Genomic DNA, 22,915 nt, shown 5'->3' with positions numbered 1-22,915 from the left:
TCCCTTTTGCTGGTAATTTGTACTATTCAACACGATCGTTTAGGTTTAATTTATCTTAAAAATTGCACTCACTTAAAAACCCTTCTTCGCTGACCTTTTTACAAGCAAATGATGTAGTTCAGTTTGAAGATCGCTTTACAAAAGGGTCCCCAAGTCCCCTTCTTCAAGACAGACACACCACAAACTACACACTAAAAGCCAACGTAAAGTTCCGTCCACTGCTACTTACGATCCGTTCTCGCGAATGTCTCTCGGTGGACTGAACTCGTCTCGCGGTTGATACCGGCGGACGAGCGGATCCCCACCTCCGCACCGGGAAGGCGCAATGTTTTTCGCTCATCGTTCGCAACAAATTGATGACTGGCGGAGGCATAGGTGCAGAACTGGTGCTGTTATCACAAATGCTCCGCTTTGTGTGCGTTTGGACGAGCCAGAAATTGAACGTATCCTACGCTGCTGCTGCAGGTGGCAAAAAACTGAAAGATAATTATTTAAAGTGTAGTGTAACGAAAAAAAAAGCCAAATGTTCGAGTAAATTTATTTTTAAGTTACCTGTTTCCTGTTCTGCCCGTCCGATAGAGGCGCAGTAATTGAAAAGATTGTTGCTAATAAATCACAAAATGTACAGCTTTTGTGTCGGCAGCATTTCCGCTCGAACGTGCATATAGGCGAGCGGCTTTAATATTGTTATCGACGGTGTTGGTTGTTTTTATTTCGTTTCGAGGGACAGGTTTGAAAACATTTTTCGGTGGGAATAACTAGTCCGGAACATATCGTTCTTGTTGTATTAGAAGGTTTGGATATCTTATAGACTAGCTGGAACTCTTATGACGTCAGGTAGAGCAGACCAAATTTAGATGCCTGTCTTGAGGCGCCGGGTGATTGAGCAGAGCTTAATCAAAATTGTATTTATAGCCAGTCCTTCCGGTAGTGGATTGATTGAGTTATTGAACAAAAAAGGGCTCCAGGAAGCGAACCAATTGGGGGTGGCTTTTTTGCAAGATATGTGCGTGTTTGATACAGATGATACGACAGATGGTTCTGAATTTGGTAGAATGCGGAAGGAATTTTGTAAGAAATAGTCAAATAAGCTGATAACAGATTAGAAAACTCAAATAGTCTAACTTTTATTAAATTTCTTACGGTGTTTTTCGCAATATATGAATGCAATTGTAAACGAACACTTGCAATAAGAAGACGGAGCTCACTTTACATCTTGCACAAACGGCGGAAAGGCTTTGGCGTTGTCTGGGTTTAGTCGCTTGCCCCGGCAAACTATTTGATCAGCTGTCTCCGTATAATGATGGTCCCGGGCATTGGTAATTTAAAGCACACAGAACGCAATATTTCGCATCTCTCAACACGGTGTGGAAGCTAGACAGCCTCCTCTCTGGCTCCATAGACAGATAGTATAAAAGCAGAACAATGGCTTTCGCGATGTGGTTACAGGCACGTTTGTAAATGGCGGAAGTTAGGAACGAGACTTTTGTACCGATCGCTTGCAACAGGTCGTGGCAAATGAATCGTTCTACTTCTACCGCGATAGAACGGAACGGAGACTGACAGCTGGAAACGGGAACGTGATACGAAGCAGTGCATTGCTCTCAGTCTAGTTGGGTAGAAATAGTGTAGAGTTAACGCAATAACGTTATTTAAGAAGACGAATCTTGCTATAAACAAAAGTAATCCGAAACATCAGCTGACGGTGCAAAACGCGCGTTGCGGAATGCGTCAGCGACAGAATGAGTTAGTTTTGGTTTAACGGTCAAGGAAGGTTGATTCTACGGTTGAAACAGTTTTTATAATCATGAACTGTAGCGTAAAAGGGGAAAATTTGTTGTGATAGAGAATTTATTGTTCAAACAAATTGTTGGGAGTGCACATATTTACAACCGAGTATGTCCGAGGATAAGGCATTTAATAAGGAAGAAATGCCTTAATAAACATGTTTATTGTTTCAGTCATCACCGTTGATGTTAACAACACGGCTGCGTGTCGTCTTAATTAATACTTAATGGTCAATAAATAAAAACTAAATGGTTTATAGTGCGTTTCGTTGTAATGTGGAAGATCTGTAATTCTGTAATGTTTAAATCTACTCTACTTGTTTGCAATTCAGCAACAAATTGTGTTTAAAGTCTGCAACGCCTGAAACTATGCAAAACGTGTTGTTAAGGGCGTATGAAATTTACGATTCTAGGAAACATTTGCTGCAATTAAACATTCGATCTGTTCGACTAGTCAGCAAGCTGCAAAATACCCGTTGGGAGATTTTTAATTGAATATTGTAAAACCCTGGAGATGCAAGAGCAAAAAGTAGTGGTATGACGTCATCTGCTCCGGTCTTCACATAGCAGGATCGGTGTTCAAATCCAATCTGGACCATACCTCATAGTGAGGCTTGTTCATCAAACTAGGTGGCATCAATCAGTGAATCGAGTAAGCAGTATGATAGTATGATCGAAACAGGCTCTAGTACTTATAAAACTAAGAAAATACTACATATACTGGACGAATGAAAATGAAGTCATGCTGCAGACCAGTATTTTGAATTCTCATCAACCATTAGTCACAAAATTCGTTAAATTTTCTGTTTTTAATATAAACCTGTATTTTTGTTGTGTTGACGGTGGTCTTGTATTTGAAGTTTGTATCAGGTTGGCCTACAAATCCTTGCATTTTACCGCTGAAAGGGATTGCGTGGGCATCTTTAGACTGCTGGGTTCGCTAAAGGCTTCGAAGTTTAAAGTTCCACAATGCTGGCCCCCAATAAAAAGTGTATATTAGAAACTAAACTACCCATAAAGCCAAAACACGATATAAGACCCATGTGAGCAGTAGTTGACCTAAAGGTAGGCGGAATAGGCGAGCGCCTAGGGCCCCGTCTGTTGCGAGCTGCCTCGCAACAGAAGCCTCGTGTTGGGAACCTCGCATTAGTAGCTCGTTGTTGGGAATCATACTCGGAGCCCCTGATGTTAGTGTTGGGGCCCCAGTGCGGCTTGTCTCAACTACGTTTTTCCAATGATTTACACGAAGAAGAGCCACTGATCACTATAAAAATCTTCACAATTTTATCACACATAGTTGAACGAATCTGTTCGCCGCAAGAACAACTAATGACGACTAATGAAAATGCAAGACAGTCTCCAACTGAGTCGTTTCGGAAACTTTTCATAGATTTTGGCAGAGTTTCAAACCAATTTGCCATTATATACCATAGAGTCTCGTTGTGGAATAATCCAAACATGAAAGACTCATATAAGGTCGTGAAGTCTTCAATCGATTATCTGGGAAACGCTTTTGAGGTCCGTCAATTGTTTCTTGGAAACTGGGGATGTGCAAATCATCCGATCTTGCATAAAACGTGTCTTGTTATTGCTTCCAAGAATAAACATGAGTTAACAAGTCATAGAGGCACACTGTGTACGTAGGTTCATTAATTTACTTTATTGTAAAAAGTTCTGTTGAAGTTCATTGTTTTTTGTTTGTTAGTGGTTTACCTCTGTGTTTGTTATTTTCGTTTGTTTGGTTAGAATTTGAAAAAGTATAGTTCTTTTTTTGATTAAAACTTCTTTTGATGTATAAGTAAGCTTGAAGTATATTGTTCCTACTTTTCTATCAGAAAAAAGTGACCACAATTTTTAAAACCTCGATAAAACGGAATTTTCTTTTCTTAAATTACTTCAAAACACGCTCAAGCGTATCGATCTGCTCGTGAATTATTTAAGACCGAAAGAAGTGAGGAATGATTGACGATGTGCCAAGATATGGTGCCTAATTTAAAAGACAATCTACGCTACGGTCTAAGCTGAACATAGCTGATGTAATTAATTATTGGCGTTTTACACGAATTGTCTTCCGTGCAGATAGTGAAATATCTATGACGTCTATTTTGCATATAGCCTTGAGTATCTTTTTTTTTATTAACTTCACACTGATCGAGTCATAATTTTGTTTTTAGTAAAAAAAGGACAAATATTTGAAAATTAAATACATAATCTAAATGAAACCACACAAAACTTCTTGTTTTTTTTTACATAGCACTCGTAAAACAAACAGTTTTAAAAACTTTATTACTACTGCTTGTGCATGTTGTCTGCTTAACGTCTCTATTTATTGTCCTACATTTGACCAAGTAACACAAAACGCACAAACACTTGCATACATGACACGATGTCATTCAACTCTGTTATCACAGTTTGCTGTAGTTAAGTGGAAAATTCATATAAAAATTTAATCATATAACTTTACGAGATTCCCGAGATGATGTTATCTAGTGCCGCAATTTACCAGAGATGTCCACATTTTATGTCCGATTTTATCAATCTACATTTTTATCAGCTAGTGGTTGGCTAATGAAAGCAAGATAATGAGTATTATGTTCCACATTGGGCTGCCGTTTTGATCATTTGTTGGGAGATCACTTTTTGTGTGACCTTGTATAATACTTGTAGCCACACCATATGATGATTAGAATTAGTAGTATCTCAACGGCCGCCGACAGATAGAGGATGTAGTGCGACGAATGCTCCTCATCGATCGCGTCCTGCCACCAGGTCCAGGTGTTATTGTACAAGGCAGGGTCTGCCGCGTTGTCGTGCGGTTTATTACGCGGTGGAAGAGCGTTCCGTTTGTAACGTTCGACGTCCAATTGCAGGTCCAGCAAGGCTTCCGGATACACGTCGGCTAGATTTCTACGTTCGCATGGATCATCGATGATGTTGAACAAACATGGTTTTACGAGCGGTTCGCAAAGAATTTCTTCTACGTCACTTGAGCAATTAATTGCTGCAGTTTTGCGAATTTCTTCCACCTTATCGAGAGAAATATGCAAAGATGCACCGATATTTGTTGCATCCATTAGAAGACTGTAATAGTCGTCTTCTGTTACATTGTCACTATCGATGATCTCTCCAAGCCATGTGTCATAAGCTCCAGCAAAACATGTCCGATTGATGTACTTCCAGCCTAGCTTCGTGTAACTGCTGTAGCCAAACCTTCGATCAGCATTATTCATCACAACCGAGCGTCCTTTAGCGGTAGGAGACTGTAACGTGAGCCATTGATTCTGACCATCGATAGTGGTGCCTGTGGGGATGGACTCGATACCTGCGGCGAAGCCTAGCGTTGGTAACCAATCGCTTACATGTAACCACTGGTCAGAAACAATACCCTTTTGTGGGAGTAGTGGACTCCATATTAGTGCCGCACCACGCACGGCTCCTTCCCAGGGTGAATATTTTTGCTAAAATTAGAAAATAGTATAGACGATACGCCACGTTTGAGTTGAATTGTTATGCAAGAATTAAAGCTTTAAAAGCTTACTTTATAGAAAAGGTTGTCCATCTGGCAAAGAAGTTTTTGGACAGTTATTTAAATACTATTGTTAATACTATATTAGTCATATTTAGTTGCATGTTACCCTTAAGCCACCGCAATTTAATTAGAAGAAAAGTTAGGAAAATTATTTTTTGTTTTGTTTATTTACCCCAATAGCACTGTGGTTAGTGTTTTACATGTTAGCAAGCTGATTAAAATATCTTAATTTCTTATCATTTTTTATGCATTTCTACAATAAATATTAGAGTTTTTGTACATCCATATAAATCCTGATTTCAGCTCAGTTAATTAGAGGACTCGTAGATTATGCCGGCCAAATAAAAGCTCACTAGCTTTGTTAATTCCTCGTAGTGGAATAGTCAGTCCTTACGGTGCGAGAGAACGGTCCGGATGGGATTCAAACACCAAGTCATGCTGTGTGAAGTCCGGTGGCGATATCGTCTCGTTCATTGGACCATCCCCTATATTTCACCTGCATTTCCCCATTTGTACATAAGCTTTTACATTTATTTAACAAAACTGTGCACAGTTATGGTAATGCTCAACCAAAATAATTATAAAACATAATTATCGCAATGAAGTAAAATTTATTTTCAAATAGTAAATGTCAAATTCCGAGCATGCTACATTCTAATTTGGCACGAGATGTTTTAGACGGATATTATTGGCTTCCTTGATTTACTTATATTCTTAGTTGGATAATCAGTCTTACTTCTCGTACCAATTCGTTATAAAAAATATTTAGTTACTGTATTAGCACAATTGGCTATTGTTACAAGTGTAAAGAAAAATGAAGGTTGCGGTTTTTATAATTGGAAAGTTCTAAATACTCGAGTAGGGTTGAATACTCGACTGTAGTGTGTGAAGCAGATTCACAAACAAGTTCATAAAATTCTGAAACGTATTGAAAATACTTTGTAGAGAAACGGAAGATGTCTCCAATTCGTCTTGCCACCATGTCCAGGTAAAATTATGCCGTGCTGGATCGGATCGACTGTCTGGAGGTTGTTTACGAGACGCGATGCCACGCTTTCTATAATTATTGACATCATTTTCAAGGTCTTGTAGAACTTCTGGAAACTGTTTGGCTCGATTATTACGCTCGCAAGGATCATCGACTATGTTGAAAAGACAAGGTTCTCTTAAAGGTTGGCAAGGGCTTTCCACTTTCTCCGTACAGTGCAAACTAGCAGAAGAACGGACTCTCGCAACGCTATCCTTGACGAGTTGCATTGATGCTGCAATAGCTTCTGGAGCGATAAGACGCTCGTAATACTCCTGCTCAGACAGCTGATCGCTTTCGTTTTGCCACCCCAGCCATTCGTCGAACGCTTCAAACAAAGTTCCGTTCACATACTTCCAGTCACGCTTAATGTAACTGCTGTACTCGTCGTGAGCATTATTCATCACAATAGTACGTCCAATGGCAGCTGAAGTGATTAGCGTTGGCCATTGATTCTGCCCATCAATTGCGCTGTTCGTCGGTGGGATGTTGATACCTGCCACATGGCCCAAAGTTGGCAACCAATCGCTCACGTGAAGCCATTGGTTCGAAACGATACCTTTTCGCGGAAGTAGATGACTCCATATCAATGCAGCACCTCGTACCGCACCTTCCCAGGGTGATTCTTTTTGCTAAGTAGGCAACATAGTTAGTGATTAGTAACGAGCCTTAATGTATTCTTTAGCACGTGAATTGTATCGTTAATGATTATAATTTAATTAAATTAGAATTGATTAAACAACACTGCTTACCCCACGCAAAGGATAGTTCGAACCCGAATTGGCATGAACTCCAACCGTCGGTGCACCATTATCTGCGTAGAACAGTATGATGGTGTTGTTGAGCATGCTGCGCTCCTCCAGCGTACGATAGATTCGTCCAACGCCCGTGTCGATTCGCGCTATCATGGCTGTTGACAGGGAAAGTGAACACGAACGAAACGAAAACGAGTTAAACCAGTCCGGCACAGTTTACGCCCGCATATGGTAGTGCTCTGACCCTGACCGTGACAGCTGTCCGCTGCGCGTGGCACATTACCACACTAACCTGCCAATGTACGACGCTTCGGATCTTGTATGTAGCTGAATTTGGCGATTTCATCTTCCGGCGCCTGCATCGGATCGTCCTCGTTACCGGTGTGGGGAGCGAGATGGGTTAGCACCAGGAACAGTGGCTGCTTACGGTCGTGCGAATGGATAATGCGGACGGCTTCATCGTTGAACAGATCCGTTGCATAAGTCCCGTTGGCACCGTAGTTGACGTCGGTATTCCGTCGCATGTCCAAACCACGGGCAGATGTCTGGGAAATGGTGAAAAATTCAGTAGCCGAAAAGCTTGATGCTGGATGGACAGCATTCTTTGAATTGTTTCCATCCTGCATGAGATGGCCGATATTTAACGAAACTGAGAAATGCGATTGCAAACACAGCCTTTTCTGTCTAATTTTGGAAAGACTAACAAAAATAAATGTCGTAACTTTGAGTATGATTGAAACTTCCAACAATGAGACGTACGATGTCTGATTAGATTTGATCAAAGCTGTTGGCTGAAATCATTGGAAATGAAAAATGTCGTGAAGTGTCACTGAAACCTAAAGGCCCCGAAACATGGGAAATTTCAGAAAAAATTACCGCGGCGTAAAAAACTATGGAATGATTTACGTCAGAAAGTCACATATAAAAATTTTGAAACTAAAAAATGTAAAAAACATTATTTGAAATAAATTGATTTTTAAAAAATAATTTTCATTTTCTTTTCTCACCGGTTTGATTCCCATCTGTCTCCTCCTGTTTTCCGTTCCATACTACGATCCTCTCTATGATTCCCTAGCCCCTTACTAAATCACCATTGTCAGTGCTTTGTTCTTATTAAGTTAGATGTTAAGTAGGTATGTTGAGCAGACATTATAATAAATGAAATGAAATGAAACATGGTTTTCGTTAAAATATACAAATCTAATGGAGAGCGGTCAGAGATTTCTTATAACATACACTCTCTCCTATCTCATCTCTCGGCTTAACATCCCACCAGTTCCTGTGGGCCCTCGAATGGCTTACAAAGACTTGCTGATACCACGTAATTGGATAATCAATCCTCACTACGGAGGAACGATCCGGGTGGGATTTGAACCTCGGTCCTACCGTGTAAAGATCGGCGTCGATTGCGCCTCTACTACCGGAATGGTCTCTCAAGAGATAAAGTAGTATAGGCCTACCATTTCTGGCTTCCTTGGCTTAGTTTACTTGTAGTTGGATAATTAGTACTGCGTTCAGGGAGATTGTCTGGGCGAGATTCAATGTCCGGGTCCTACCAAGGGAAAACGGTACTTGTATCGCCCTTACTATCGGTCATACTGTAGCTATTTTGTTTTATACTTTTACATACAAACGTGTTCTTATAATCTTGTTGATGACTGTATGAGGCTCAACAGGAAAGATCCACCCAAGTAATTGCTATAAAAAGGCATTCTTCTGCAATGGTTTCCATAAAACGATTATGTTTTGAATAAATAAATGTTCTTGCTTATTGAATATACAAGACCAGATAAAGTAAATATCATCGAAAATTGTAATCACAGCCGAATGCAATCAGAATTCAAGCAGTAGCTATATCTATCCACCGTGACTAAAAACAAGTCGACCATGAATCAGCCTGCGCTAAATATAACTTTAAAGTGGTGCAGAATGCTATTGGGTGTACTTGCATCCTTGAGCAGGGTATTGCAATATTTATTGCACAATATATTCTTTTTACGAACTAATCTTCTTTGTCTGCTTAAAGCAGTTAGCTTCTGGCACTGTCTTTAATGGGATGTACGGAATGACAAATGTGTTTGTTGAAGCATAAAGACGAAATAAACATACAATGGCGTGTCTATCAAAGTTGTTTGGCGTGTGCAAAAACACTGTCACTGTGCGTTTAATTAATCGTTTGCTACCTACCTCATTCATCTGCAAACTGTGATCCCAATAGTCGATGTACGGCCCTAGATAGCCAAAGTGGGAATCAAACCCACGGTAAGTTGGTGTGTACGCGCGTCGGAAAAACCCAAGATGCCACTTGCCGACCAGATGCGTCCGGTAGCCAGCCTCGCGGAAGTACTCGGGCATTAACTTCTGTTCCAGCCCGAGACCCCACGGTTCGTCCGAGAGGATGACGTGGTCCTGCATGCCGATGTTCATCGGATGCTTGCCCGTCATCAGCGATGCTCGCGAAGGGGTACAAAGCGGTGGCACATAATGACGGTTCAGTATGATGCCGTCGTACGCGAGTGCATCAATATTGGGTGTAGGGATTTGATTCGATCCGTGGAAGCTGACATCATTCCATCCCTGCCAAGAATGGGGAGAACGTTTAAATTGCAGCACTCGGAATGATCGAGAAGCAGTTCGACGGCGGACAGTTGCATAAGCAGATCACTGTTCAAAGATCGTCGTCCAGTAGACAGAGTGGACTTAAGTTTAAGTACTCTTCCATCACTAGCTCCACACGATTTGAGATTCGTTTTTGTGCAGATCCTTACCAAATCGTCAGCAACAATGATTACAATGTTGGGCCGCTCCAGCTGATCAGTAGCGCCGTTCACACCTAACCACAACAACCACAGGGTCACTGAGCACGTCACTAAGCGTTTCATCATGTGCGGCTACACGTCCACCACTGTACCGAAATCGATTTCATCAATCGAATTGTATAATATCAATAATGGACGGTTCGACGATGGTTCCAGACTCCACTATCCAAATACTCTTCTCAGTCCCTTTTTTTGTTAGTTTGTTTGATCGTAAGCACCTTGAGGTTATGTACAAAATGACGCTTCCCGATCGTATCCACACGTTCACCACCACTTCTATTGTTTTGCGATCGTACAGTGTTTATTTTTCGCACTTATAACCACACGACACAACAATCATATGGCGCGCCACAGACGGAGTGTCTGTGCTGTGACTAGTTTGAAGGTTCGCGACACACTGATAGCTGGTGGGTCGCGTGTGGCACACTTTTATGAAAGCAAGACAACTCACCTCGGCTCGGTTCACCTGTTCCTGGGTGGAAAGGGTGGATGAAGTCACATGCCAGGGTGCCAGTGTCACATACGACATGAAGGTAATAGTGATGGTGGTGGCAGGAGTTCTAATCGGAGTCACAAGAACGTTTGTAGGTAGGGATCGCTTTTATATGTATCACCGGTATGAAGTAGGTTTGTGGCTCTCGTTAGAGAACTTAAGGTTAGAAGAAGCATCTACTGATAGTAGTCAGTAATACACTTATCTTTTGGTCTTCACAAAATCTCTCTCTTGCTTTAATTGTTTAACGACGGTTGTGTTCTACTTTTAGTAGTTTGAGGTCTATCGCGTGAATATCAAGGTCAATTGGACTTTATGTTTGCTCTTTGCCATTTCATGCGTTTTAAAAAGGCATACATGTTTGTTATTCCAATTATGGATACTGAATAGTTTTTGAGCTAGAAAATCACTTTGTATCAATCCATAATACTTAAACAGGTCGGCTGGTCGGCTGTTTGGCGTGACACATCGCGATCGCTCTAATAAAATTAAATCCATATCATTTTTAGTTTGTGCCAACCTTGAAACGAATTCTGTCAAAAATTGACTGCGCTCAGACAACTTTTGTGTTTAGATTAATCATGGAAAAGAAAGAATATCTCGTGACGATAAAGTATTGCTTTTTGATGGGAAAAAATCAAGTCAAAGTCAAAAATTGGCTTGATGAAGAGTGTTTGGATACTATTTAGCCATAGTCAACCATCAAGTTATCTTAATTAAATCGGGATTAAATGAGCACTGAGGACGGAGAACACAGTGGACACTCAAAAGAGGTGGTCGCCGTCAAAAACATTCAAAAGATAAAATATATCCACAAAATTATCAAAATCAACCGTAAAAATAAAAAATGGCTGCAGCGCGAGTTCACATTTGACCAAAAACAATGACGGGTTGATGATTCTGGAGCTGAACAGTTTCTGGAGCTGTTTGAGGGAAATAAATCCGAGTTTTTTTGTAGGTATGCTGCCATGGATGATTCCTGGCTTCGTCACTATAATCCGAAGTCCAATAGACAGTCATCGGAGTGGACTGGACACGATGAACTTGCTCCCATGCGGTGAAAAACGCAACAATCAGCTGCTAAGGTTATGGCGTCAGTTTTTTTGGAATTCGCAAAGAATCTTCATCAACTATCTTGAGAAAGAAAAGACTATTAACAGTGACTAGTGTATCAAGTTTTTAGAGCAGATGAAGGACGAAATCGCCGAAAAACGGAGACCTTTGAAGAAAACAAAAAAATCAAGACCATTCACCGTGCCACAAATCAGTGAAAACAATGGCAAAAATGCATGAATTTGGCTACGAATTGTTTCTTCACACATCGTATTTCCCAGATCTGTCCCACAGTAACTGTTTTCTTTACTCAGATCTAAGAAGGATGCTCGCTGGGATGATATGTTCGTCGGATAAAGAGGTGATCGCCGAAACTGAGGCCTATTTTGTGGCAAAGGATAAATACTACTACAAAAATCATATCAAAAAATTGGAAGACTGCTATAATCGGTGTATCATTCTCGAAATAAAAATTAAAAAAAAATGTGTTTTACTACCGTAGGCCATAAGTTTATAATCCCTCTTGTTAAGTTCACATTCCAGCTAACGTTATCCGCTAGCTCACTAATCTTTTGATGCATCAATTATTCTCATTCGATTTTTGGTAGTTCACTTTGTCCGTTCCTAATTTCAACCTATTTTCTTCTTGGTTTAACGATCTGCTAGGGCATGCCGGTCATCTGATGGCTCATGAGACTTATTGATACCACGAAGTTGGATGGTCAATCTTCATATCTGGGAATCGTTTCCGTTTCTGCAGTGTGAATACTGGCACTGCTGTTTCCTTTACCATCGGAGCGTAGAAACTTCAAAATGAATTCTTATTTATTACAAATTTTTATGGATAAATGGATAAATGTACGATCAGGCTGATCTTTAATTTGATGGATAAAAAATGGGATTACGTTTACGATTACGGATAACGATGATAGTTAACGTTGAAGTAAGTTATTACACTTCAACTTTCTCGAGCCCTTTACTAGAGCTCGAACTCGAAGTATTTTGGGGAAATTTTCAAACTTTTGCTTATGTCTAACATAAGTGTTATTTTTTTCATTATTTTATACTTTCCGGAGTGTCTGTTAATTTAATTTTTTTGCATATTGTAATGTTACTGTTTTATGGTCATCATATTCATGTTTTATCTTGGACTTCTTGTTGAACTTTATTTTTATTTCTTGTTGGTGGTTTCGTTTGTATTTTATATAATAATAATAAAAATCCTCTAAGTTTTTTTTATCCTTTACGTGTCCTTCTACTTGGGTGTTGGATATTGCAAAAATTCTGCTCTTCGTTCTTTGTAGTTAATCTTTTTGAGATTTTGATCTGAGCTGTGCATATGAATGTTTATGTATTTTTCCATGGCTTTCTTAATAGTTCAGGTTTGCATAATACTTAGTAATTGGCTATTTGCTCAATGTCAAGCACATCGCTGAATCTTTGTTCTTTTATCTACATTTCTATAAACATTCTTCAAAAGTCTAGCAATTGCTTGTTGTTTGAAATCTTCATTTATCATATCTATTTTCTTAATAACTCTGATCGCTTGATTTATTCAGAATACATTTTTTGTTTAAAAACTTGTAAACTTGAAGCAAAAGATCGTTAATTTTCAAAACAGATATTCATAAGCACAGCGAGTAAACACGTTTGTTTTTGTACTACGAATTTTTCGGAGGTTTGAATATTTCATTTGGCGAATGTATTAAGAATTTTATTATTCATCATGCTTCAAATGTCTCTTCCACATATCAATAAACTGTTGATTTAATTGATGAGCTTTGAACAAAACATCTCTTATTATCACGTGACAGACATGAAAATACAATTCGTCTGCGCGACGAGAAAAAAAAAACATTTGTCAAATCATTTCTTTTCCCTACAGCAAATGAAACGCGACCAAAAACGGGAGGTCCGAATTCTTCATTGCGTGCCACGCTTCTAATCAATCCCTTTGCCTCGTATGATAATTTTACATTTCCCAGCTGAAAAAAAACCTCTCAATATCGAACGTGCGTGCGTGCGTGCGTGCGTGAATGCATAAAATTTCTCCTAATGGTAGGGCCGATTAAAGGACACGTACGGTGCCGTTAACCATGCCGAAGATACTCGGCAGCTGGCAACGGGGCGACGAACGGGACAAATTTCCGCCTCGAAACGAAATCCATAAACCGAACGTGCCCAAGTGGTCGGTGGCGAATTATTATCAGTCTTTAGCCAGTTTTCCGGTCCCGTTCTGGCCGGAACTGTGTAAATTTATCCTTCTCCTCTAGCATGTGTGTGTGTGTGTGGTGGAAAATGAGGAACAATGAAAAAATCGAAATCGAAAGCATCAACTCGATTCTCTAGTGCACATTTTAGTACAAAAGAATGGCTAGAACAGGAATGGCAGAAAAAAAAGAACAATTTAACTGTGGTTGGCTGATGTAGAGAAAGTGGTACAGGGGGGGGGGGCATTGAAGTGGGCATGGGCGAGCGAGGACAAATAGAGACATTCATAACCGACGAGCCTACTGTATGGGCCACGAGTGAGACTCGCACGGAAGGAAGAAGCCATTCCATTTCGGTTTGAATTTGAATGTAATATTTGCGCCACGAGTGTAGGTCGTGCTTAGTCGTAATCAAACGATGGACCATTGGAAGATTGGAAGGATGTGAGGTGTGGAGGTGTCCCATAGTCTCGATCAAGGCCAACCACAGCCGCGACGTCGAGTCGGTGTTGAGCAAGGACGGCGAAGGTATGCAAATGGAGATGATTTTGGTACGGCAACGCACCGTCAAACGAATTGTTGGTGGTAATGGCACCGAAGAGAAGCAATGGTGGACAAAGGGATAAAGCAGTAAAAAGCTTCATTTTCATACGCGTCACAGATGATTGCACTTTTGCAGGAATCTGGAGCTGGATGTCCATTAAAATATCACAATATAGAATAATCACAAAAAATCTTGTGGGACCAGTAACGGAGAAGCGATCTATTTTGTGTATTTTTTGTCCACTACTTGTTCCGGATGTAGAAATATCCATCGACTCATGCTACCCTGGGTGTGGGTGCTAACGGAGCGAAAGGCGATCCAGTATATGGCCCAGTTTCTGTCAAATCCCATCTCTTGGTCTACGAATAGCCACAGGCTCTGAGCCACCACGGTGGCTCAATGTCGACAAACATCACGAAGTCTGGAGCATAAATCAACTGGCCGGAGGGAAGGAGTCCTGGTGTGGTACACTTTGCTGGTCGGGATATCAACCCTCCCCCACGGCCAATGCCAGCTGTTAGCCCCAAGAGGAGAGGGTGATACGTTTGCACACAAATAATCGCACATTACGCTTCGGCGCCTCCATCGACAGGCTTTAATTGAAGGTAGTTAGTCGCTGGAGATCTCACTCCGACTTAGATCGTGGTTCGATGGTGTAGCAGGGGTTCGCTTGTACCTGCCCGGCTGTAACTGACCTTCGCTGGCCGGTGGTGTTCTGGTTCCATATCACAGACCCCGTGTGGCCGGTGGCTTTGTTTGAGCAGCTTATTTGCGAGGCGAAGGAATTAGCTCGGACATTCATGTTTAATGGCTGCATTTGCTAAACATACACTTGCACACAACAATATCAATTAGGGATTTAACAACATTACCAACAACTTGGTATGGAAGCTTTGTGCTTTTGTAGTAGAATAGGTTTGATTGGGCGATCTTCCAATAATAATTCAGCTAAAATTAAGGGATGAAATGAACCACAAAAATTTGTATTTTTTGTATTCTTAAGCATTGAAAAGTTGTACTTCATTTACGGACTTCACCATGTTACATAAAATCTGCCAATTTTGGGTTTGAATTTAGGTTTTCATTCCAAGTCGTTGCTACAACAATCATGTTGTCTTTCAGTAGTTTTGTTTTGCTGTTAATTGATCGTTTTTTCTTTCAATTTATAAGTTCTCTTTTCGCTTTAATAATTTGAAGTCAAATAAAATTAGCAATGGCAGGCGGAGGAGTGACTAGCTTGAATAGCCTTAGAAGAAGAAGATTAATTTGATGAGGATTTTATAGTACGGTTCGAGAGTTTCGTTCATTTCATTTTATATTATAAATTTATATAATTTGTATGTACCACTTAACTGCTATTTATTTGGCACCTTTTAAAGTGCTGTTGGTAATTACTAGACATTTGAAAAGCTATTAAAATATTTGAATTTATATTCACAAGTAACAGTTATCCCCAGAAATTATTACATTCTTAAAATGTTTATGTTTTTGGTTGGCGTTTTAAGCCGGTTTAAATCCAGTCAATGCTTGAGCTTGTCTAATACTGGCCCAAATGTGGCCAAAGCCTTGTCATGGTCTTTATCGTTCATCTTCCAGTCGGATGGTTTGCAAATAGACCTCCCTACCTGCCTACCTTGCTGGTTGATAACTCAACTCGAAATAATAACTGTCGTGCTATACAAAGCCATACCATTCCAAACATAAACATGTGTGCGAGAGCAATGAGCTTGAAGCCATGGATCCAGACGGGGGATGTCCAGTTTCAGTCTGTCGTGTGCAGTCTTAGGCGGTTGATTTGCGTATCCAACACCTGACCGGTGTTGCCGCGAAAACTGTGTCACAATGTGTGTTTTTTTTTATTTGATTAAGTTTGTTTATATTTTGTTATTCAAACATTTTTGTGTTTTTTTTTGCACATTGAAATAAAGTTGTATCGTTTTGAAGCACGCTATCCAGCAGCCGGTCAAGGAAAGCAAGATTTTTTTAGCGGATGCTGCGAAACAAGAAATGAAGAAATAGGACTAGTTTTAGCAAAATCATTTTGAAGATTTAGTTAGCCAAAGCGAAGCACCGAAATGTCAAGGCTATTGAATGAAGCTGTAGAACTAATCAAAACAAAGAATTATTATTACTTTTTCATTCATAACAAGGCCATTCGTTATCTGGTATGTACTTCAAATTCTTCAAGTCTGTTAAAAAAAATAATTCAATTCTACCTGAAGCGTGCGTTCATGCGAACAAATTACCATTGCAATAATAGCAACCAACCACGGCAGACAATAATGCATTGTCAGCCTAACTACAGATGAAGTAACCATGATTGGCAAAGGAACAGTCTCCGGGGAGGTTTTTTTTTCTCGTAATGAACCTGTTGAGTTGGATAATAGCAGCGTACAGGATATATCTTATTATCGCTCGTGACACGTGAAATGCCAACCATTAACACGTGCAAAGAAGATTCCTGCACAATCATCTCGGTTTTCGTTTGCTGATGATTGGACAGGATGCTGCAAATGTAATGCTCACGTCGATGTTCGTTGCTCGCTTTAAACTATGGTTTCTGTGGGTGTGTGTGTGTGTGTGTGTGGGTCTGTTTTCTTTTTATTGAGAATAACTTCAGGGCACATGCGAATGTCGTCTATCGCAAACAACTCGGTGGATGGAACGGCATTGGAAAGTTAGGAAAGCTTTACGCTGTAAAAAGCTGATCATATTCCATGCGAAAAGGATGATAATGGAGGAAACGGTGTGGCGTACCAGTGCTGACAGATTAATTAAATAGCACTCATTCCTAAGCGTAGTTGATGGTAAAAATAATAAAACGCAATCTCTCACCCGAACAGCTGATGCTTTTGCGTTTGGTTTTTTTTTCTTCCAGCTAGAAGCTGTTAATTTGCTTTGCGATGCGAGCAGGGCAGGCAGGGTTTAATGCAATTTTCCACCAAGTACAAATGAGTTTAATTATGCTTTATGGGAATGTTGGTGAAGATAATTTGTCTCTAGATTTCCGTACAAAGGTGTTATTATTGTAAAGCGAAAGAAATTAATAATGCCTTATTTCTATTGGCTGTTTCAACTCTGTCAGTAAGCTTTTCTAAATCTGATTTAAGACGGAGTTAAATAACGATGTTGTGTCTTGTACAGTTTACTTCAAACCTGTCATTTTGAATGCTACGAACAATGTGCTATTAAAATATCTACTAAAAACTCTGAGTAAATATTTGGAAAAACAGAAAATTCTTCTCTTTTCCATTCTCATTTTATACGGCTACAAATGCTAAGATATTTTGACTTGCTATTTCAAGCTTCCATAAGTGATTTTTCCAAATCCTAATAGTTAATACACCGTACATCCGCTCATAATATCATATCAATTTGTGGCTACCATGCCATTGTTGGGCTGTGTAAACAGACTTTGCGTATTGGATCATCTGGTGTCACTCTCATGACATGATCTAGATATTGGATCATACAGTAATTAAGTCAATAAGACCATCCTAATATACATTTTTGAAACAGTGATCTTCTAAGTCACGTCGGTCATCTATTGGCTTACTAGACTTGTTGATTGATGCCACGTAGTTGGATGATCAAGCCTCACTACGGGATACGGTACAGATTGGAATTGAACTCCGGTAGTGCCATGTGAAGACTGGTGCCGCTGTCATCTCTACCATCGATTCGCCCCAGTTAGGACGATTGGATTCTATTGCCAAAATATGGATTAAACATGATCAACAAGAAATGCATTTATATCGAAACATTTGTTTTTATTCACTGAAGAATAACCAGGCCATTTGACTTAAAAACTAATTTTAAATCAAACAATTCTCGCAAATACGGCAGCATGGGCGATATTTCCTTCTCTCGCCATTTGAATACAACTTATCGCAAGTGAGTTCTGTTGATGAATTTGTTGCCATTATGTCTTTCTCTGGTAGATCTGGATCGAAGCCTTATAAAAAAATTTCAAATTTATCGACTCACGGTACAGTCCAGCACAATGTAGTGCCGTATAGACAACTCATCTCTCATTCGTGAAAATTATTTTCCAGGCTTAAGGAGCTTAAGGTCAAGCTTACATGCAGTAATAAATACACTAATCACCTGCATTTGTTTCAATCGGTCCTCCAACTCTAATTCGTTGGTAAGTCGACAGCGATGCCGGTTTCCATACGGCAGGACTGGGATTCAAATCCCATCCGGATCGATGTCTCGGACTGAGTACTGACTGGCCAAATACGTGATATCAGGGCGTCTAGTAAGCCATTAGATGGCCAGAGTGACCTATAAAGTCGTTAAGCCAAGAATAAGAAGCAGAAGAAGAAGAAAATACTCTTTTAAAAATGGTCATGAGGAAACATATCACGTCAAAAAAACCTGTCGCGACGGTGGCCCTGTCCAAAACAGACGAAGCCCTCTAAGTCGCGTTCGAGAGGAAGATGCTCAGAAAGATCGTTGGCTCCGTATGTATGGAAGGACAATGGAGGAGCCGCTACGAACTGTACGACGACCTCACCGTCGTGCAGCGAATTAGGCTCTCCAGGCTCCGATGGGCTGGCCATGTTATACGCATGGCACCGGATGACCTCCAGCTCAGGTTTAGTTTAAAATCTCTTAATCTTAATTGAAGCAGTTATGTTTTCCTTTTCTCGAAATACAAAATTGCTTGGGAATCAAGTCCTAGTTTCTGATTTTGGTAATATTTGATAGAACAACATTGATTTCAATTTTTTGTTCTGCTTATCTCATCTTAAGTTATGTGGAATAGTTATGTTACAAGTGTGGCCACGCCGCTTTTAATCAATATAATTTAAACTACTTATTGAAAATACCGATCCAATCAATGAAATATAGCTTCAGATGTATGTTTTTGATTTTCTTTTTACTTTACCTATACTGTTGCACTTTAAGCACCTCCAACTGCTCCAATAATCAACTCCACAGGTTTATTTTCCAACCGAGAGTTATGCACCCTCGCTTATGTGGCTATTGCGGTTTGCAACAACTCTCACGACTGCGAGTGACATCATCATCATCATCATCATCGGTTGTTCTCGCTTGCAATAATCATCACAACAGCCACGCACCTGTAGTGTCCAGTAGCGTTGGTACCCGATGCGGTTAACCAGCCCAACCAGTGCCAAACAATGGGCCAGTGTGATGGTTTCAATTCATTCGCCACCTGTCTGACGTCTAACGCTTTCTGCATGTGACGTTAGTAGCGTGTTAGTTCGGTGGGACACACTTATCAAATTTTATTGAGGCTCCCAAAACACCTCGAACCCTTTCATTGTTAATCCAGCGGGTGGTTTAATATAGGGGAAAGGGTAGCGATTTATTTCATAAACAACTTATAGCTTGTGCTAGTGGCGGGATGGCGCGCTTTCACGTGCTGTCGTAGAGGAATCGCATCGCCGCTTCGTGTTTCATTCGGGAAAAAGCACGTGTTGAGCTTCGGTACACGCTATGCAAAGGAATGACAGAGTCAACTGTTTGCGTGCCATTTGCTGGACTGTTTTCGTGCTCGGGCCTTACGTACGTAGAGCAGCTTTCCCTGAGAAGATCGCTTGTTTACACCCGAACGAAACGCCACCTTCCATGGTGCTGGTGCTCGTTTTCTCGCACGGAGTTTAGCTCTCTCTTTCTTTAGTACATGCACGCTCCATAACAGCCAGCAGTGAAGATCAGTTCTTTTGGCCATTTCGTTTCCCTGGCAACCCCCTGCACAAGGTGTACCGCGCGTTGTTGGTAAAGGAGGCGCCCGGTAGCCTGTTCGCCTGAAAGTGGTCGCGTGCCATCGATGAAAGCGAAAAAGGTTCCTGCTTTCAGTAGCTACGTTGGCTTGTTCGGGTTCGAACGCATTCGCTCCGGGGCGCCTTCGAGCGATGGGTGGAACATAGCACCGTTCAAGAAGCGTTTAACCGTTTTGGATAGCATGTGTTGACTAAGGTTAAGGTTTTTCGGATAAGAAAGCATTGTTTTAGTGTAGTTTTGTGAGTGTTTAGCAGCAAAATGTGATTTTTGAAAAATGTATTATTGTTTAATTATAATCAAAAAATTGTTATAATTGACATGCTCGTTAAAAAAACAATTTGTGTTCAATATTATTTCAAGTTTAACATTTTCTAAACGACGCCTGTTGAAAATGTTTTTACTGTGTTACCGATAATAGTGTAGTTCTCGTTTAAAATTACGTTTGATTTGATACGTATGCCTGGTGATGGATCTGTTCTACCGATCTTTTGATGTGTGGTTTGGATCTGAACTCTCTAGGAACTAACTCACACGCGTGATTACACCTGATAGAGTACAGAGAAAACGAGCGGTTTTTTTTCCTTGGACAATTTCCTCCACGAGAGTGTGATAAAACGCCAACCGTAAAGTACAAAAGAAACAAGCGATAAACGAAAAAAAAAAAACGGAACTTAAGTGCAAAATTTTTCTACCAAGTCCAAACGCAAAGAGTGGATCGAAACAACAGCCAAAAATTAAAAGAAAAAAAAACCCAAGCTAAGGAAGAAAAATTTGAAACTTTCCTGGCGCCAATCTTTCAACATGGTTTTGCTGAATGGAAAATGAAAGGAAGCCGTTAAAGTAAAATTTAATTTAAAACCAATCATTTCGTACCCCAAACGGTGGGATCATACTGCAAGCGCGGTGTGTTTTATGTGGGTGTACGAGTGGTGGTAGTGTGTGAGTGTTTTTTTTTGTTTAGTAATTTGATTTTCACTACTTTAAAAACGAACTGTGGAAAATTAGCTACCGTGAGCGCATCATCGGTGTGTGAAGAGATGCGTGAATGAAGAAAACTAAGCGAAGAAAAGAAATACTTACGCCTGATGTAAATTTTTGCACCTTACGATGGGTTTTGGGGTGTATAAATTTCCTACCAGCCGACAAAGGACAAAGGCAAAAGAAGTAATTTCCTTATTGATTCCCGCATGTTTTCATGCTTCCTGGCCAAGCGGTTTGTTCGTGTGAAGAACGATAAGTGCCTGGATATGACGAAAATTCTCACCAGTTAGTGTGTATTCTTGCAGCGTGCGATGTCGATTCGAGGTGGAAGGGTGCGTTTGTGTTTCTTATAAAAAAAATTGAACCATTGCATGCAACAGAAACATCAAAGTAAAAGTTAGTGCATTGCTGTTAAAGATTTGGTGTTTAATTTTTCAATACGTAACTCGCTGTCTGATCCTTCCGTGTAAAGGGGAGAAAAAATCTACTCTCACTTGAAAACGTGCTGATGTAATGGATTTTCCCGCAGTACCAGTGTGTGTCGTGCTTAATTCCTGAGCCAACCGAACGCCGCCGGAAAAGTGTAAGGCCGTGGGCCGAAGTGTTTCTTTTGGAGTGTGTAACTTTCTTCGGGCGTGTCAGTGTGTGTGTGTTCCGTGTGCTTACGTGTGTGCCAGGTTTGCTGTGAACAGCGTTTTCAGTAGTTCGCTGAATTTTAATCAAAAGCACAATCAACACCTATTAAGTTTGTTTGTTTTCCCGCACTGCCGGGTTAGCGAGAGTTGGTTGATACGATTTTTTTTGTGACAGTGAGGGATAAGATGTTATAGCCGTGTTGATCATGTCGTGAAAGTTATGGTGGAAGTGAAAATATTTTAAACTTGTGCTGTGGATAGAACAATGTGTGGAGATATTGCCGAAGAATAAAGAAAGACCACCGTTTTGTAAATGCTTCAATTGGGTAAGTAAAGTGTATTCTATTCATGGACTGTAAAGGCAATTTGGTTTTAGATATGTTTCTCTTGCATATAAATAACTCTAAAATTTCAACAACATTAATTCTGATGAGTTGCATCTACGTTTCGTTACGTTATTTGTGGGGCAACACAAAGAGCAACTAAAAACAGGGAATCGCGTATTTGAACAAAAACACACAAGGCTAAAAGTTGAATGGAAATTATTTTTGAAGCAATGTTCTATTTGTAACTTTGAGCATAACAAGAATAGTGCTAGTGATCTTGCAGTGCTCCAGTTTATTTTTAGTGGTTTAATCTTTTTTCTTCTTGGCGTAACGACCTTCTAAGGTCACGCCGAACATGGATTGGCTTACTGGTCATATTGATACCACGTAATTGTACGCGGAGAACTGATTGCGGGATCGGTTTGGATGGGATTTGAACCACGAGTCCTGCCGCCGAGAATATCGTCTGTGCCCCAGGGCTACTCCAATCTTTATTTTAGTCAAAATAATTTGTTCTTCAACACACCACAGTAAATGAGTTCGAAAAAATTCGGATTTTCTTGTATACAGTATTGACATAAAGGCTAGATTATGTACTTTACAAGGTGATGATGTACAGGGAAGATACGCGAATAGAATGTTATAAGTTCGATTCATCTTTTTCATCATTTTTAGATTTCCAACCTTCACTGTATAAGACCGACTTCTGAAGCCCGCGGCCAGTCATTCGCTTATCATTAGGAATGAATAACTGAGACTTTATAACGGAAATATTTGAAACTAACTGCGACTGACTAAAAGAATTCTCTCAAGAAGTTGAGCGATTTCTCGTAGAATCGTGTTTACTTTTGATGACAAAATTTACAGCAAAAGGGACAGAGCAATAACCAATTTGGGAACTTTTCAATTGTGCTAAAAGAGCGGTGTGTAGCTATCATTTGTATTATTTGTAAGTGTAAAGTGTAGAACAAATAGATTTAGTTTTGGTTTTACATAAAA

At 40.2% G+C, this 22,915-nt stretch overlaps 2 protein-coding genes across 3 annotated transcripts in view; both read right to left on the bottom strand.

The window, feature by feature from the left end:
• Window positions 1–22,915, bottom strand: part of LOC126556345 (signal peptidase complex subunit 3) — a 586,951-nt gene that overhangs the window by 328,597 nt on the left and 235,439 nt on the right. The window lies entirely within an intron of this gene.
• LOC126556029 (arylsulfatase B-like) lies at window positions 4,421–9,989 on the bottom strand. Its single transcript, XM_050211191.1, has 5 exons — window positions 9,867–9,989; window positions 9,286–9,675; window positions 7,391–7,643; window positions 7,096–7,253; window positions 4,421–5,245 (listed from the first exon to the last, which is right to left on the bottom strand). The coding sequence occupies exons 1-5, from the start codon at window positions 9,981–9,983 to the stop codon at window positions 4,421–4,423; spliced, it is 1,743 nt and encodes a 580-aa protein (XP_050067148.1). The 5' UTR covers window positions 9,984–9,989.

The sequence above is a fragment of the Anopheles maculipalpis genome, chromosome 2RL, assembly GCF_943734695.1.
Source record: "Anopheles maculipalpis chromosome 2RL, idAnoMacuDA_375_x, whole genome shotgun sequence".
NCBI lineage: Eukaryota > Metazoa > Arthropoda > Insecta > Diptera > Culicidae > Anopheles > Anopheles maculipalpis.
Note: the sequence above shows the minus strand (reverse complement) of the source record. Positions and strands in the feature narration are given on the sequence as shown.